This window comes from Typopeltis vanoorti, chromosome 7 (assembly GCF_054136105.1).
Source record: "Typopeltis vanoorti isolate ZY-2024b chromosome 7, IOZ_Tvanoo_1.0, whole genome shotgun sequence".
Taxonomy (NCBI): Eukaryota; Metazoa; Arthropoda; class Arachnida; order Uropygi; family Thelyphonidae; genus Typopeltis; species Typopeltis vanoorti.
Window position 1 is genome coordinate 115,933,213 of NC_143555.1, and position 19,581 is coordinate 115,952,793.

General features: G+C 34.8%; 1 protein-coding gene across 1 annotated transcript in view; it reads left to right on the forward strand.

The window, feature by feature from the left end:
• LOC150104989 (electroneutral sodium bicarbonate exchanger 1-like) overlaps positions 1-19,581 on the forward strand; it is a 510,613-nt gene that overhangs the window by 229,100 nt on the left and 261,932 nt on the right. Inside the window, exon 12 of the mRNA XM_090395098.1 lies at positions 15,514-15,688. Within this exon, the coding sequence (XP_090251224.1) occupies positions 15,514-15,688 (175 nt within the window). The remainder of the gene's footprint in view (positions 1-15,513; positions 15,689-19,581) is intronic.

A 19,581-nucleotide genomic window follows, 5' to 3' on the forward strand; every position in this document is an offset into this window, starting at 1 on the left:
CTAATCAAAATACAGTTAGTACCCTGCCTTATGGCATTTTGGTTTACGATGAACTGCTCATATGATGCTTTTCAATTATGACTAATACCCACTTATATGACATTGCATTTGCTTATATGACACTTTTCAATGCTGACCAATGTCCATTCATGCAATGCCACATTTGCTCTTACAATGGTTTAGCGACGTGATACTGCCTTGAATCAACTGATGCACAGTTTTTGTAAACTCAGTTTATTTATGACGTTGTTACTTGCTACATCTCTGTGTGAATTTTAATTTCACTGTGAATTATAAACTGTTTATAACTACTATTTTATTTTATTGCTGTTAATAATGACAGATGAAATTCAAAGTAAGGGTACTGTTGCTCTAGTGAAAAGAAGATGTGTAAACCTATTACAGTACATGCTAAGAGCAAAATTATTTGATTTAATGACAATGGTGCATAGAACATACACAGAAGCTTCCTCATAGTTAACTTACCTCACACTACTGTTGTTACAGTTGATTAAAACAAAGTTCTTAGTAAAGTGAAAAGTGATACACTAATTAATACTGCAGTGATTGGTAAACACGACAGTCTTATTGTTGAAATGGAAAAACTTTTAATGGTGTGGATTGATGACCAAACTGGTTAACATGTTTCCTTAAGCCAAACTGTTCAGAATAATTTTTTTGTTTGTGAAAATTATTCTAAATTTTACATTTACAAAAATGTAAAATTTAGTTATAAATAAATGCTTTATTTACATAATTTACATATGTATATGATTATTACATTATTAAATCATTACATGCATATACAAGTGGAAAAGCAGAAAATCGGTGATTTACTATATGACGGTGATCTGGAACCTAACATGCCATATGACAATATTTGAATAATTTCTTGAAATTCTGTGTTCTTTTATTAACAAGATAAACAATTCACTTTGTTTATCTTGTTATTTTCATCTTTGAAAATGCTTATCATAGGTAAAATATTGGATTAACATATATTGAATTTTTTTAATATACATTGAATTTTATAAGCAATTAAACCTTTTATTAACTTAATAAAGAGGTTATTATCCCTCTTTATAAGGCGTTGATACTTCCACATCTGGATTACTGTGCTCCAGTCTGGTCGCCTGGATTCCTTAGAGATGAGGAGGTTGTGGAGAAGGTTCAGAGGAGAGTGAGTTGGTGAGTGGTGTAAAAAATGTTCCCTACATTGATAGATTGAAAGCTTGTGGATTGCAGAGGTTGTTAATAGGCAGAAAAGAGGGGATATGATAGAAACATTTAAATTAAATTAAATTAAATTAAAGATTTTTATAAGATTGATGCAGGGAAAATATTTCAGCTGTGTGATAGCGATGGAAGAACAAGAGGTCATCCCTGGAAATTAAGGAAAAGTTAACAATGGTGTGAGAACTAGATTTTTTTCTTGGAAAGTGGTTTCATTTTATTTCTTTCATATGGTGATTCAACGGCCGTGAGCCCCTTTTACGGGGAGGTACGGCACCACCTCAATCCCCCCCCCCCTATTTTATCCGGGCTCGGGACCGGCATTGTTGACAATTCAGACCTATGGCTGGAGGGATTGTCTTAAGTATCCCTGACTGTATCTGTGTGTGTATTCATGGGACTGGTTTGCCTGCTTGTGGGATGAAAAACCCCAGATAAACTAGGGGGAAAACCTTGCTGTCCATGACCAAGACTGGCTAACTTGGCTATGGCTGAGGAAGATCCTTAAGCTCCGCATGTTCATCAATGGGAATCGAACCTAGGACACTCCTTCCCCAGGCATATGGTTGTGAAGTGCATAGCCACCAAGCTAACCACGTGGACTGGAGAGTGGTGAATGAATGGAATGCATTGCCTGACTCAGTTGTGAGTTCTTCATCTGTAAATGAATTCAAGAAGAGGTATGATAGATATTGTTTTGATAGTTTGGGTCTCCCACTAGAGCAGTACCCCCACTAGTTCTGCTCCTTAGATTTGGCATTGCCATATATTACTCTCTGACCCCTTGTCATTCAGCCATTCTTTTGTTTGTGTCACAAGGCAATTTTTCATAGCTATCCCTCTGAGTTTGAATAAAAATATCCAGTATATAATCCTCTCAAATATCTTGGCAGAATCCAGAAGTTTCATATTCCATTCCCATTCTTTATCCAGTTATGCTGTCATTGTATTATAAAATATGAGTACAATCAGCTCATGTTTTATAATATCATTCTACTCACTCTGGTCAACTTTTCCAACATCTTCATGACCACTCAGAGATATTAATTGGCCCTTTTTTTTCCCCCTTTTTTTAAGTGAATCCCTCCCCATGAAAGGTAGGAAGTCTATCATTGTTAGTATTAGTACCATGGGTGGGCTAAGGTTAGATAATTTAGAAATCCTGCCTGTAGAGACCAAACCAAGAACTTTTCTGAGCTACTTTAAACCTCTCTTAAGCAGGATAGTGGTCTTATATCAGGCTGTGACACACACACTATGCAAGATATATATATATATATATATATATATATATATATATATCCTGCCTAGAGTGCGTGCATGTTGGTATCTTGTATAAAATACAAACAAGTATAAAATTTCTTGGTATCTTGTATAAAATACAAACAAGTATAAAATTTCTTGGTATCTTGTATAAAATACAAACAAGTATAAAATTTCTTGGTATCTTTAATGTATAATACACCCAAGGTAAAAAACTTTCTACAAATATATATACAGTGGAGAGCTATGGAAATTTTAACAAAGGGCTCGCATGGTCGAGCAAAAAAAAAAAAAAAAAGCCATATTTCACACAAAATCTTTTATTAATACAGCTTGTGTACAAATTCCAATCAAAAAGTATGAGAGGACCATACACCTCTAAATCATTTTTAAACAAATATTTCATGATCTAAACATGAAATATTTGCACACAATCAACTGTGTTAATTTATCTTACATAAGAAAAACATTTTTTAAGTATCAGAATATAATAAGAATGAAATCTTTTATAATCTTTTATAAAACTTTGATTGGCTACTGGTTTTATCATAGGATTGGCTACCAGAAGGGTAAAGATAGCGCATGCGCTTATTTTATTTTCAAACTTGGGCGCATTCGTTATAGAGGAGTTGAAACAATAATTCCAAATAATCTATACACTGCCGAACAGACTAATTTTTGTTAGGTTACCATATGAGTTTGTCGCTTAATATGTTTCAAAAAAAATTTTTTTTTGAAAAAAAAAATAACAAGACTCGCAAATTTGAGAACATTTTAACAAAGGGCTTGCGCGAGCCCTTTATAGCTCACCACTGATATATCTTGCCTGCAAACATCCACAAACATCCATGTCCATGGTTAGGCAAGTGATATGAAGTCATCTGCTTCTAGATACAAGTAGCTGAGACGTGAATATATTTCAAGCGCAAAACTTTGTTTTGCTTACTTGAGAAAAGGATTAAAATCAAATATAAAATTTTTTGGTATCTTTAACGTATAATACACCCAAGGTAAAACGCTTTCTACATCTTTCTCTCATCAAGAGATTTTTATTAAGAAGGTCAAGCACCTTTTATCTACTTGTATATGAGGTATATATGACTTCTGCATTACTTCAACCTTGGTATTTGGGAGATGATTTTTAGGACTTCCAGGGTAACGAATGGCAATGCTGTAGCCAATGAAGTTTTAACTGAGGCTCGGCTATTGCTGTTAACCAGCCATGACTAGAGCCTTTAGCTCAATAACACCCCATCCACACAGATTTTCTTCATTCAGGTGACGGGATAAAGAGTCAAGGACTCAGTCCATCTCCCAGTTCTTTTACGAATTTTAAGAACCTTGGTATCTCTCCTGGGTCTGGCTCCCACTGAAGAGACCTCAATAAAGGTCAAAACCGGTCTGGGTAGTGGCCCTTTGCATTGTGCATTGCATTATACATGCCTGAAAGCGGAGTGCTTTGCATTATGGGATACATACTAAGGCAAGTGATGTGAAGTCATTAGCCTTTAACCTCTATATACAAGTAGCTCAGACGTGAATATATTTCACATGCAAAACTTTGTTTTGCTTACTTGGGAAAAGGATTAAAACCAAGTATAAAATTTCTTGGTATCTTTAACATATTTTAGACCCAAGGTAAAAAACTTTCAAGAAGGAGGAGGAGAAGAAGACTTAACAAAACCAGAAAATAATGTGTTTATGTATCTCAGGGACTAATTTATATAATTTATTGAAAGATATTCTTAATTACCGATTCAGCTATAATTTTATATTAGTTTGCAGGTTTTTTGTTTCTTTTTTTTAAAGGATTACTAATCCTTAAAAAAAAATCCTTAAACTCAGACGTAAATATATATCACGTGCAAAACTTTATAACTTTGTTTATTTTACTTGGGAAAAGGATTAAAACCAAGTATAAAATTTCTAGGTATCTTTAATGTAAAATACACCCAAAGTAAAAAATTTTTTACATCATCATCATCATCAAATTCCTGCCATGTACCTTCAAGAGGTGTACAGGATATGATAGTACTACATGAAAAAAAAATTACATCATTACTAACTTCCTATCTACAATTTTCCTCCAAATCAGTCTGTTACTTGTCAAGACTCCAACATTATCAGATCTTACATTTCTATCGTCTAAGGCACTTTGTATCGTATCAATCCACCTATATCTTGGTCTTCCTCTGGGTCATTTTGCTGCCAACCTGGCAGAGAACACTTGTTTTGCTAATCTTTCTTTGCCCATTCTGTTTAAATGACCATACCACCTGAGATTAGCTCTGCTAATGCATTCCTGGATGCTGACAGTGTCAAGTTCTTTCCTAATATCCTTGTTTTTAATATGAAATTGCCATTGATGCCATCTGTTCACTCCTATAATCTTTCTCAGGACTCTCATATCTGCGGTCTCTAGTCTTTGGTCAAGTGTTTTACTTCTGACCCAGCTCTCAGATCCATAAGTTAAAACTGGTTTGAACACTGTCTTGTTTACAGCTAATTTAGCGTTCTGACTAATTTCTCTCTCATTCCATATGAATAAATTCAGTTGACTTCCTGCCATACCCAGCTTTGTTGATTCTGTTGTCTATTTCTATATTGAATTTACCATCTTCACTAAAAATCGTGCCTAAGTAGCTGAAATGTTTTACTTGTTCCACAGATTCTCCATTCGCAACACAGTTGATATTTTCAATGATTCTGCCTATTTTCATTGTCTTTGTCTTTATATTGCTGACCTTCATACCATATCTATTACAACAGCTATTCAATTTAGTCAGAGAATCTTGCAGACTTGTAGCGGATTTACTTAGAAGTATAACATCATCCACATAAAGCAAAGAGCTGACATTAACATATCCAATTTTGATATCATGTTTAATACCACTTTCCTTCATAATGTGATTCATATAGATAATGAATAACAGAAGGGATAATGTACATCCTTATCTGACACCAGATTTAACATTAAACCACCTTCCTCTACATCCTTCAATTCTAACCGCTGACTTACAACTCAAATAAAGACTAAGTATTGTTTGATATAATGCCCCATTGACACCATATAACTGTAGCGTATTGAATAGCTTCTCTCTTGGCACCTTGTCATATGCCTTTTCCAAATCGACAAAACTTAAATACAGATCTCTGTTATATTCCCATGCTTTCTCAACTATTTGTTGTAAAGTGAAGATCTGATCCTGACAGCCTGTATTTGGCCTGAATCCAGCTTGTTCTTCACCAAACTTTTCTTCAACAATTCTTCTCAACCATTTCTCAAGTATACTTGCCATAGTATACTTATCATAGATCTTGCCAGTAACACTCAGTAGGGAAATACTTCTGTAATTCTCACATTCAATTTTATTTCCCTTTTTATATATGGATACTATGAGAGCTCTACTCCAATCATCGGGAATTCGTCCCTCTGTCCAGGCTTTCTAAACTATGCAGTGCAGCCACTGTAAGACTCTTATCCCACCATACTTCGGCATTTCTGGTCAAATGCATCAGGAGTAGATGATCTACTCCTGCTGCCTTTCCACATTTCAAGCCTTTGATGACTTTTTCTACTTCAAGTATGGATATGTATCCTGACTGCATGCCTGGTCAGTGTTTTTTACCACTCTGCTGTCATCACTGCTTGTTTCATTCAGCAGTTTTTCAAAGTAATTACTCCATTCTTCAAGGATATCTTTTTCTCCCTTTTTCATGTCATCTTTATCATCTCCAACTCCTTTTACAGCACTCTTTCCTCCATTCCTAAGCTTTTTCAACAACCTCCAGAATATTTTGCCACCTTCTTGATATTTATTTTCTGTTCTTGCCAAAGTCCTCCCATGACTTTTGTTTAGCTAGTTTTACACAGTGTTTAGCATTCTTGCATTTGTCTCTGTATTCTCTAAGATCACCAGCTGACTTATTTGCTAGGAATGTTTGGTATGCTTTCTTCTTTTCCGTCACTGCCTCTTTAAATTCCTGTATCCACCAGCGAGTTCTGATTTGTTTATCCTTGCGGACAACCTCACCACATGCCTCTCTGGCAGAATCAATCAATGTGTTCTTCAGAGTTTGCCACTGAATCTCCAAGGTTTGATTCCTGTTCTCAAACTCTTTCATTTTTTCTTCAATAATCTTTGTGTATTTTAGTCTACAGTTCACATCTGAGAGTTGCTCAACTTTTATTCGCTTTAATACTTTCTTACATGTTATTCTTTTCAATATGAAATTCAATTTTATCCTGCTCAAGACTAAATAGTGATCACTTCCGATTTCAAATCCTCTGTACACCCTGGTGTCCTGCACCATGGAGAAAACATCACTATCAACAATAACATAGTCAATGAGACTTTTCTTATTCCTTGCCTGTTCTCTCCATGTGAATTTGTGCACATTTTTATGCTGGAACATGGTGTTAGTAATAACCAGTCCATGTCCTGAGCAGAAATCCAACTGGTATTTGCCATTATTATTAGCTTTGCTCTCTTCTCCAAATTTTCCCAAAATATTTTTGTATGTCTCACAATCATTTCCTACTCTGCTATTTAGATCCCCAACAAGGACCAACTTTTCCTTTTTCATTGGTGCAGTTGCTTTTTCTAAAGCCTCAAAAAATTCCTCCACTTCTATCTTAGTAGAACCTTCTGTGGGACCCTAGGCACAAATAAGTCTTATTGTCCAGTTCCCCATTCTCATATTTGCCCACATTACTCTACTTGAGACTGACTGCCATTCAAGAAGATTAGCCTCGTATTTTGTGTTGAATACTATGGCTACTCCTTTTCCTTGATTGTCATTGCCTGAATATAACATTTTGTATTTATTGCTCAGAAAGATCTCACCAGTTTTTGTCTTTTTTGTTTCAGTCACCCCTATTATGTCGATCTGGTACTTATCTAATTCCTCAGCTAGCTCCATTTTTTTGCCATTCAGGCTTCTTATATTGCTAGTACCGATCTTCTCTGGTGATGTTGAGTTGGGGTTTATTTTCAGATTTGTTCCAGTGGTTGACTTTTCGCTGTTTGCCCTGGTTCCCTGGCGAAAACAACGGGGGGCCTTGTTTAACCGGGAGATGCCCCAACCAGTATGAAATTTTGTCATGTCGTAACATCATTTTTTATTTTGGTTTAACCAATAATAATACAATTTGGTCGGCTAAATCCCAAATTGCCAGCCCATCCTCGTTCATTCAGTATCCAAGTAGATACCCAACAGGGTGCACCATGAGAAGATGAGGATTGGACATTAGGTCAGAAGCCCTGGTCAGTTCTCCGCATTCCTTTAAAGGCTATGTGGAGGTCTCCTCTCAGTTATACAGCTTTGACCCTTAAGCGCCCCAACTTTTTTTTTCATATATATAATATATATATCTTGCCTACAAACATTCATGTCCATGGTAATATTCCAACTCACAGGCTGTTGGAGAGCTAGTATGTTATACACTGGTTTGCTTCTGTCCTATCTTCATTATTGAATAAAAGAATTATTTTGGTCTCTTTCCACTCAGTAGAAATGATTCCATTTTGAGACTTTTCAAGTTGAATAATCAAGTCAGAAGAATTGCTAATTCCTTTACACAATCCTTATCCAGTCCTACTACTTTGTAGAACTTGATATCAAGTTCTCGCAAGCTTTAATATCCTCAATTCATTCACCTTTATCCTTAATGGAATCAGTAATTGCTTCCAATTAGAAATAGTAAGCTGAAGCCTTCTCATATCATGTTATGTGGTGTGACTAATTAGCTTCCTGACTTGCCAGAAGGTAGCATTATAGAGTTCGCCACGAGACATGGATAAAAGTAGTACAGTGCTGCCAAGGGTGTTACTACCATGCATCACTTAGAAGTAATAAATAACCAAATACAGTTGTGTGCATGAGACTGTAAATTATGTTTTTCTGAGGGTGACAGACTTTTTAAAGTGTAGACCATTGTAAATGCATTAAATTCTTTGCATACTTGACAAAAGTGCTACTTAAATCTGTGATATGTTAAAAGTAATATCTGGAAAGGAAACTGAAACATTTGAATGGTATATGAAGTTCTGTAGTGAAATGACCTTTGTATAAAATGCAGATGTTGTGGGCACCTCCTTACAGTGACCATCATCATCATAAATTTCCTGATATGTACTCCCAAGGGGTGTTCAGGTTACTATGACAGCACCACATGATTAGTGTTGGAAGCTTTTCCACTTGATTATATTATAAATTAAATATGCCAAGAAATTGGTTTAATCCTTTATCGAAGTGTAAGCAAACAAAGTTTGTACCTGAAATAACTTCAGGACTGGGCAGCTTGTATATAGAGGCTAATGACTTCACATCACTTTCCTTAGTATCCCATAATGCAAAGCACATATCCTTATGAACAAGTATAATGCTATGCATTATAGGAAGCATCACTACCCAGATCAGCTTTGACCTTTATTGAAGTCTCATCAGTAGAAATCAATCTGGGTAGTGACCTTCCCATAATGCATAGCATTATACATGGCCATAAGGATATGTGCTTTGCATATATCTTTATGGACATGTATAAGGATATGTGCAAAGCACACATATCCTTATGAATATGTGCTTTGCATTATGGGATACTAAGGAAAGTGATGTGAAGTCATTATCCTCTATATACGAGTTGCCGAGTCCTGAAGTTACTTCAGCCGCTTGCTACACTTAACGGATTAAGCCCAGAATATAATTTCTTGGAAACTTTAATTTATACTACATCATGGGTCGGCAACCTTTTCAGACTCGCGGGCCACATTCAACTTTTATTTTTAATAATCAGGCTACAAATGTTTAATTAACAGAAAATAGTGAGTGCAAAAAATACTTAAGTTATCAATTTTTATTATATCAACCTTAAAAAATACAAATATTTAAAGTATGAGATAAAGTACGACATTCTTGTAATGACATCTGATATTATATTCTTTCTTAACAGCAATACACTTTTATGACCGATAAGACAAAAGGGCTTACCCCCATTTTCAGTAAAGAAGTACTTGCTGTTCCATTCATCACTAAACCTGCTTCCTTCATATGCAATTTTACATTTTCTTGAACTCATTTTTGAAATTTTTTTTTAACAAATATATATCCTCTGAAAATAATAGTTGATGCTATTGAATTATATTGAAAGATGGACCAGGGAACGCGACTGCAAAAGTGTCAAAATCTCGGCTGTCGTCGGATGAAGTCACCTTTGTTATCCCCACTCATGATGACTCACACAGTTGATTCACACCAAGTTGCATGGCGATATCACAAAGTATAGGTATAAAATTATTTTTAATTTATTATTCATATTATAAAATGTATTATTTAAATAATTCAACAACAACACATGCCATGTAAGTATTGTCAAACCTTTTATGGGCAGCCAATACGTTTGGGCTGCATTCGGTCTGTGGTCGCCAGTTGCATTGTTAAGTTTACATTATTATTAATCTCCTATCAACAGTTTCCTCCAAATCAATATGTTACTTGTGAGCACTCCAATATTGTCATATCTAACATTTTGTGCTTCTAAGACACTTCGGATGAATCAATCCACCTAGACCTTGGTCTTTCTCTCTGGATCTCTTTCCTGTCATCTTGGCATCAAACACTTGTTTTGCTAACCTTTCCTCACCCATTCTATTTAAGTGGCCATACAACCTTAAACATCCATGTTCATGGTAGAGATTATCTGCTGACACTTATAATGTGGATACTAATAATTTCAAGTTCCTTTCTAATATCGTGGGCTTTCATTTTTAATATGGTCTCTAGTCTTTGATCAGGTGCATTATTTCTAACTCAACTCTCAGGTCCATAACTTAAAACTTGTTTGAGCAATGTGTTATATAATTCTAGTTTGGTGTTTTGGCTAATTTCTCTCTTATTCCATATAGATTTATTCACCTGGCTACCCACCATGCCAATTTTGCTTATTCTGTTGTTTATTTCGAGAACCAAGGTCTGGAAATAGACCACACAATATACATATTTCAGCTATTTAGGCACAGTATTTCTGTGCCTATATAGCTGAAATATTTTACTTGTTCTATAGAATCTCCATTCAGAATGCAGCTGGAGTTTTCTGTGTTCCTGCCTATTTTCATAGTTTTGGTCTTTTTATTGCTGATTTTTATGCCAAATTTGTTGCAACTATTATTCAGTTTAGTTAGAGAATCCTGGAGACTTGTGCTTGATGTGTTCAGGAGTACATCATCTGAAAAGCAAAGAGCTAAGTTTGACATCTCGAATTCTAATATCAGGCCTAATGCCACTTTCTTTCATAATATGATCTGTACAGATGATGAATAAGAGCAGAGATAATGTGCATCCTTATCTTACTCCTGATTTTACATCAAACCATCTTCCTGTATTTCCTTCAAATCTAATTGCTGACTTACAACTTAAATATAGACTATGTATTGCTCTGTATAATGTTCCATTCACCCCCATATAATTGTAGTGTTTTGAAAAGCTTTTCTCTGGGCACCTTGTCATATGCCTTTTCCATATCTACAAAACTTAAGTACATCCTTTTCACGTTCCCTTGACAACGACTCCTGATATGCTGATCGGTGGTAATTTGTTACATGTCTTGCAGCCTCCTTTATGCAATGGAACTATCTTTCTCTCTCTCTCTCTCGCTCTCTCTTCCCTCCCCCCCCTTCAGGACTACCACAGAGCTGAGACTTAGATTAAACAATGTGGTCAAAGGCACTGACAGTTCCTTAGCATCTTCATGTAAAATTCAAGCTGGTATACCATCTAATCCCATAATTTGCTGTATTCACATTAAGATTCTGTAATATCATATTTACTTGAATATAATTCTCACTTTTCTCCCCAAAATTAAAGTTAAAAAATAGTGGTGTGAGATATACGTGGGGATTTTCAGAAACTAAGGTTTTTCAGGAAAAAACTAAATCGATGTTTATAATTAAATCCTCAGTATTCATTATAATTTATAATTGCTCACATTATTAATAAAATGAATGCATTTAAATTTTAATTATCAATGTTATTTATGCAATCGGCAACACATCTTCATCACATCTTCATCATATTTGAATCTTTAGGGACAATGTGTCTGTAATTAAATTAAAACAGTTTCATTATTGCTTGTCCTTTTATCATTTTGGAATCAAATAATCTGTTTATGTCAATATTGTACATTAAACTCAGTAACTGTAAACTTGTGCCCTGCTGTTCAACTGCCATGTTTTTCTGCAAAAATCAATAACGTTGAGTTTAAATTCAGTACTCTAAGTTGAATGTTTCTCCATATTCCAAGTAAAAATTACCAGTGATTTTTACTTGAATAACTAATAAGAAGTAAAAGCGAATCACAAAACAGACAGCAGTGGTAGGCCGGTAGATATAGCGCAGCTATGAACACGTGTATGTGATTGGTGTGGTATTAACAAAAGATTGTGAGACTCAATGACAAAGGCAAGCCAATGATTGTTGAGTTGAAGTACTGATTCTCTTCAACCGAATTCCAAAATATCTGAAACTGCTAAAACAACATTCACTGTCTATTTCTTAAAGTTTTAAACGTTTTTTGTTGCGAGGTATATGCAAAAGTTTTTAATTTCTTTTTTCGTGAAGTAAAATCAGGTGGTGTGAGATATACACAAGGGCGATTTTTATTCAAGTAAATACAGTATGCTATGCACCATCATTTTATTTACCTCAGTTCCCATATAAGTCTTTGCCTCTCTCATTACTTCAATATCTCCACCTGGATGATATACTCTTGCAAAGTGTTCGCTTAGTAATCTACTATTTCGACTGATTCAGTTATCTCCTTACTATTGGAATGCATTAAAATCATTCTGCTATAAACATTCTTCCTTTTACTTGCAGCATATCGAAAGAACTGTTTGGAATTATCTTTGACCTGCACTTCTTATTTCCTTTCATACTCTGCTTTTGCCTTTCTTATCACACTGGTTACCCTTCTGACCTGTGCTTTGTACTGCTTATGTGCCTGCTGATCACCTTTCTCTTCAATTCCCTCCACATTTTTTTAATTTATTTTGCAGCTTAATGATGATATTCATCCATTTAACTCCCACTTGATTCACTCTCCCGATTCTAGGTATGCAGTCTGCCTTTACTTTCCCCAAACATGCCTTTACCACTTCCCATGCACTGTCCACATCCAACCCTTGCAGTTTCACAAACAATCTCCTAAACTGTCATACTTACCAGCCCTGTAATTCCACACATAACCCCTCTTAACTGAAAATTTCACATACAGCCACCTCCCAATTCAAGAACACTATGTGATCACTCTCACCAATTGGCACCAACGTAGTCATTTTGTTTATAGACAAATTCTCAGATGCGATTACTAGATGTAGCACCCTCAAATCCCTAGTATATTCATTACATGCTGTCAGATAATTATTCCTTGGTAACTGCATAAATTCCATTTCCTTCCTCCCATGTGTCCTCTTCTCCTTCCAGTCTATGTTCCCATAGTTGAAATCCCCATAATAATTACCTTTGTTCCCGATGTGATTGAGTCTATTTGCCAATGCATGCTATCTCCATCATCTTTTCCATCCTCTGGTCTATAGCAGCATCCAGCTGATAAGCAGTTCATCAGCTATCATCAATAAACTCCTCCCCCCATTCTTTTCTCTCTGTCCTCCATGAATACACAATACCCTTCACATTTTATCCCACTAACTATATCATATTCTGTCAGCCATGTCTCACTAATGCCAATAACCTCGGATGAACTAACATATGCCAAAAATTCCTTCCTTTTTGTTCCAAATGCTCCTGGCATTAGTGTACATAAAGTGCAAAAGCCCCTTAGGCCCATCACTATCCTGACACTTTATACTAACTGTCCCATTCTGGTTTATTACCAGTGGTACTAACTTAGGCATTTTGTGCACATTCTTGCACTCACCTGTCTCACTGATATCTGCATATCCACTCAACAGCTTACCCACTAAAAGCTCTAGTTTCTCTGATTTTGCACATCCATTTCACTTCATTCAACAACACTTTTTCCAGACTATGAACACCAAATCCATTCAGATGTTAACCATCCTTCTTGTATAAGTCACTTCACCCATCAGACGTCCACAAACTCCACATTATTCCTCCTGCATAACTTATGCATCGAGTCATTCACTATTATGGCACTCCTTCTCAGCTCTACTCTGTCATACCACAGCAACAGACTCACTATCTTAACTCTCTCACTCTTTTCTTTTGGTACTTGCAGTACTCCCTCATGCCGTACTTTTCTCCTTTCTCATTACAGCAACTAGCAACATCATAGTGAGCTACTAAACCCACTTAACCTGACCTCAGGTGGTAAAAAAAAAAATAATAATAATTAATTAAAAAGAACAATAACTAATAGAAAATTTTTACAAAAAAAAATCTAAGAAGATTAATTATTAATTAAAATCAGAATTTTCTTATTTATAACATCTGGTTCTTTGCACCTTATTTTTAGTCTTGATTCTTTATATTACTACATTTGAATTTCATAGCTTTGACCTATGGTATATATATATATATATATATATATATATATATTAAAAAAAACAAAAAGTCACTAAAATCTTCTGTTGTCTTTTTACGTTATTTTTTACTTTAAAGTTTCCATTATCTGATATCATCTGAGTTATCTAAAACCATAAAATAACCAATATCATAAAGTCTGATCTTCTTACTATAGTACAGTGGGGGTGAGAAAAAAAATCTTGTAGACTTCAGTGCCACCAAAAGTCCCCTGTCTAATCTCTCACAGGAAAGATCTCACACTCTTTCTCCTAACTTTTATACCCAGGTAGTACTCTAGTTAACTGGAGAGGAATCCTACTTCCTGCCAAAAATTGACTTTTGCTCAAGAACTGGTCAAAGAAAGGTCTAGAAAAAGTCTTCTTCAGATTAAAATCAAACGTATAATAATCTTTCTTTAGGTGGTCTAGCATTGTGGAAACAAATGCTATTTCCACTGGGCTATACAAAGCTTCCTATCATGTTTTATATATATATATATATATAACTCCAGCCTAAATACCTGTATCTATATGATCACCTGTATTACAGAATCACTGATCTGTTAGATCTATTCAAGCAAAATGACTAAAATGATTCACATATATCATTTATTATGTTCTTAGAATTTCCACAGTAATAGGCAATAAAATGATGTTTACCCAAAACAATACAATAATACAATCTTTTACCTATCTAATCTCTAAGATATAATGGGTTAGGACCTATGTTTTATATATTTCAGAAATTTTATGACTCAAAGAATATTTTTGCTTTAGAAAGATCAGAAACTGATTAAAGTCAGTAACCATTTCAAAGTCTTGTTTTTTTTTTTTTTTTTAAGAAACATTAGCTTTGCTGTGATTGAAAATTTATTGTATAAAAATATAATTTAAGCAAATTTAAGCAAAATATAATTTGCTTGTTTCTTTGACATGAATGAAACAGACCTTTGCTATGTCATTTATGTGACTAATTATCTCTTTAATATAGCACAAATTGATTGGTACATTAGGCTCAAGTGAACAATTAAATGTTGTCAAAATATTCTCCTTATTGGAAACATAATTTCTTACGTACACATGTATAGTCTCTTTTAGATTGCTGGTTTTCTTCCTTTCTTCTCAAAACATAAACTTTCAACTTTTGTTTTAAGCAAAAATGTACTTCATTTATAAGTTCCTGTTGTAACGCAACACAGAACTGTAGTGTTTAATAGAAATATTGAAAAATGTTTTGTAATTGCAGCTGCATTATATCTAATTATAAAAAAATCATCATGAACTTTGTTCATTGCTCCATAAGTAGTTTTTTCAAGTTTTTTGTATTTAATATAACCATATTAAATACAAAATTATGTATCCATTTTCTATTTCAGTAAGTCTAATAAAAATTTAATTGTGAAAATCAAAATGCATTTTCTTTGCTCATTTTATGTAAGAATTAAATTATGTTAAATCCAGTTCTATATATTTCTAGGTGTTTCGGAGGATTGATTAATGATATTAAGAATAAAGCTCCGTGGTATGCAAGTGATTTCATAGATGCTTTAGCCCTTCAATCAGTAGCATCCATTATTTATCTATACTTTGCCTGTCTTACTCCATTAATAACATTTGGTGGTTTATTAGGTGAAGTTACAAAAAAGAAAATGGTAATTATGATCTACGTTACATTATAATGATCCTTAGAATAAATATTTTCAATTAGTTGCATCACTTACAAAGCAGACTATTCTTTTTAACAATTTTCCATATGTTAACCAGCAAGTAGCTAAACTTGATTCTTTCAGTTTAGCTATTATTTTTATTAGTTTTAGAATAATAGGATAATCTGTTTTGTTAATAGATTGAAAAGTTATATTACAAATCACTCCTCCCTGATAAGCCATATTAGATTTATCTAATCTCTTTCTAAATTAGATTGAAGTTTTAACCATTCATATCTTCAAAATGAATAGAGCTATGTGTAGAACATTATATTGCTAGTGAACTGAAATGTTTTTCTATTTTTCAAAAATTTTTTGTGTGGTGTCTTCAGGAAATGTGTACAATGTCCTGTTGCTAAAACTCCTCTCTGACATCAGTAATCATGTTTGTCTTAATTGTGGCAATAGCTGTAGTAATTCTGGTTTAGAGTTTATGAACAGTGTTTTATTTATTTTTTTTTTCCTTTTTTATTTGGTGGTGGTGGGGGGGATACATTTGGTTCTTGGTGTAATCATACCAGTAAAGGACTGGGACTGAATCTGTTACCTTGGGGGATTGTGCAGTGAAATTTTCCCAACTAATCCATTCTTTGCTATAACTGAGACATGAAAAATTATTGGATCATATCTGGAAAAACTATTTAAGTAACTGCCTTTTTTGTTAAGAACAAAATAAAGAAATTGGAAGTTTTTCCACTTGGTTATACTATAAATTAAAGATACCAAGAAATTATATACTTGGTTTAATCATTTATCCAAATGCAAGCAAACAAAGTTTGCACTTGAAGTATTTTCAGGACTGGGGCAACTCATATATAGAAGCTAATGCCTTGACATCACTTGCCTTAGTATCCCATAATGCAAAGCACATATCCTTGTGGACATGTATAATGTCAGGCATTATGGGAAGGGTCACTATTCAGGCCGGTTTTGACCTTTATTGAGGTCTCATCAGTGGGACCCAGACCCAGAGGTGTATGTCTAACTTGTATGTCTCATTCATATCACTCCTTCTTCTGTCTGCTGAGTTTTGCAGCCACATTCCCTCAATGTGTTCTTATTAAACAATCCACACTCTTAGTCTCTTGCTTCTGGACTTTGTTTAATGTTATTGCTCATATATCTAGGTGACCAGATCTGTGCACAGAAATAGATGTGGACTGTGTCATGTCAACTTTCCTTTAAAATTACCTATTCTTAATTCTCAATAACCCGTATGGCTTTGACAAGAATGAAGCTGAGGTCTTGTGAGACAAAGAATTGCTAATGGCGGACGCCAACTTCTTTGTCTCAGCTCTGGCTCTATCTCCCTTTTTAAACTCAAAGAAATTTATTTGTTCTAGCTGCGCCACTTTGAGTCCTAAGATATATTGAAATTAAAACCAGGGAGTTAGAAGTCAGTCAGCATTCACTCTTCTCAATAAAATATTTTGTACTTTGCAATCGTGACTTGATCCTTAACTGTTTCCCGCCTTTACGAGGTTCGATTAACTTTTATGAACAAGTGCAGTAGCTCTAGTCATAAGGAAAACTAACTTCATAGTAATAACAGAACAATTTAATTTCACTGAATATATCATACAAGTCACTTATGTAAACTTAGTCAATCTTTCACTCAGAATACACTTACATATTATCTCATTCTTGTACACATATTTAAATAAAACACTTGAAAATTCATGTTTAAGAATCATCAGCTATCAGCTAACGCCTTTTTATTCCTGTATACGGGAGTAGGCGAGGCCATTTAGCCCTATCTAACTTTTGGAGACTGAGTGGGCAGTTCAATCTCCACTGGTACCCAATCAGAGACAGATGGCCCAAGGCTATCACTAATTAAGCGGTATGCAGTGAAGAGAGACGGCTCAAATGTGCCGCCATCTCGTGGTCCCTAACCCTAACACAATATATTTAATGTCTGAAATAATGTGGGTTCTACGGTCGATTTTCTTGAGTTTACAGGACGAAAAACCCGAGTTTCCAGGAGGAAAAACCTGCTTGCCTGTGCCAGAGATCGACTAACTCGGGAACCGGTCGAAAAAAGGCTTAGAAAAATTTCCTCTCGTCGCCGACTAGACTCGAAATCAAGTCTTCCTTCGTGCGGCCAAGCGCGGCAGTGTGCAAACGCCACATCCGCTGAGCTACACAGGCTTTATGTTTATGTTTAAGAATACCAATTCTAAATTATATATCACAGAAATACAATACTTTAAAGCTTATATCACAGCATACCATAGTTAAAGATTAGTTACTTAGTTTTCTCTCTCTTTTAAATACACTAGAATTCAATCAAAACTTTCCTTAATAGTCCTATCCAATTTTACATTTCTTTCTCTTTCCCAAGATCTGAGTAACATAAATAATTCTCTTACAAATACATAATACAAAATAATGACATATTCTTTTGCTTTATATTCGGCCACAGTTCTAGGATTGTCTTTCTCCACACACTTCAGATCCTCACAATAAATTCACTAAATAGGAAATACAAAGTTCACCTTACCGATTCACTGCATTAATTCTCTGGGCCACTTCAGAATTATTTCATCAGACTAATACCTTGACTTTCCCTCTGATATTTCGAATGGAATTCCTCATTCTTGTTTTCCACCATTAGGTCTGCTGGGCTTTCTTTGTCTCTGACTGGTAGTTTCCATTGTCATGAGATTATACTTTCCACTAACGAGTAATTGGAGCCACATGGAAGCTTCCCCAGTCGGACAATCCATCGCACAGGTGAACAGCAGCAGGAAAACGTCTCTGAGAAAAAGGCTTGAACGTAGTGATGCACTCGCTTTTAAACTACCTTCGTTTCCCGCTGTCGTTGAACGCGCATGCGTGATACTCTCCTTGCGTCTCTCCCAGCACATAGCGCCACTCACGGCAACCTAACTAAACTCTCGTAACTTTCCATAAAATGAAGGGGGGAAAGCACAGTTCTTCACAACAGACTTATTGAAGTTGGCTGTACACATTTGGTATAGTATTTGATTTCTCTTTTCTAACAAAATGATTATTTGTTCACATACAAAATTTCCGACTAAGTAACTATTATATATTTTGTACACTGAAATTTCACAATACTAAATTAAGATTATACAATACCATATTACAAAATTATACATAAACGTTCACTTCTGGTAGATTATTAATTTCTTATTTTAAACAATAATAATGTTATGTCTTCCGACATAACAACTGATTAGTGACATTTGCACTATCACTTCCTTATCCTAATGTTTTCAGTATTCTTTGCACTTATTATGGCCATGATTTTCAGAGTAACCTTTAGAATATTTTGGAGTAGTATCAGTACAGTACAATACATTTCATCCCATCTCTTCTGGTCAGCATGCATGAATTTATACTTTGCACAACTGAACCAAAATCTCCATTTCTCTGCCCAAGGTGCCAATCTATTCATTTCTTCGAGTAATAATATCACGTGAGAGCTTTGTGATATTACTTTCCTAGTTCAGCATCATCTAACAAATGAATGTCTCTAATACTTTGAACTGTATCTATCTTCAGAATATAAATTACTGAGATTGTTTAAGAATCAAAGCTAGATAATTGGAAGAAGACCTACACATTGCTTAAAAGGCTATGCCGAGAACCAGTTAGGGCTAGAACCAATTGGACCTTATGTCCAATCATTATCATATTGTACTCTCTTGTATACTGCATCCTGCTTGTAGGTGTAATACTGAACAAATGAGAATTGGCTGGAAATTTGGGATTTAGCTGACCAAATTGTATTCTTATTGGCTCAAATCAAAGCAAAATGATGGAATTTCATGCTAGCTGAGACTGAATTAGGGCAAAAAGTAGCTACCCTA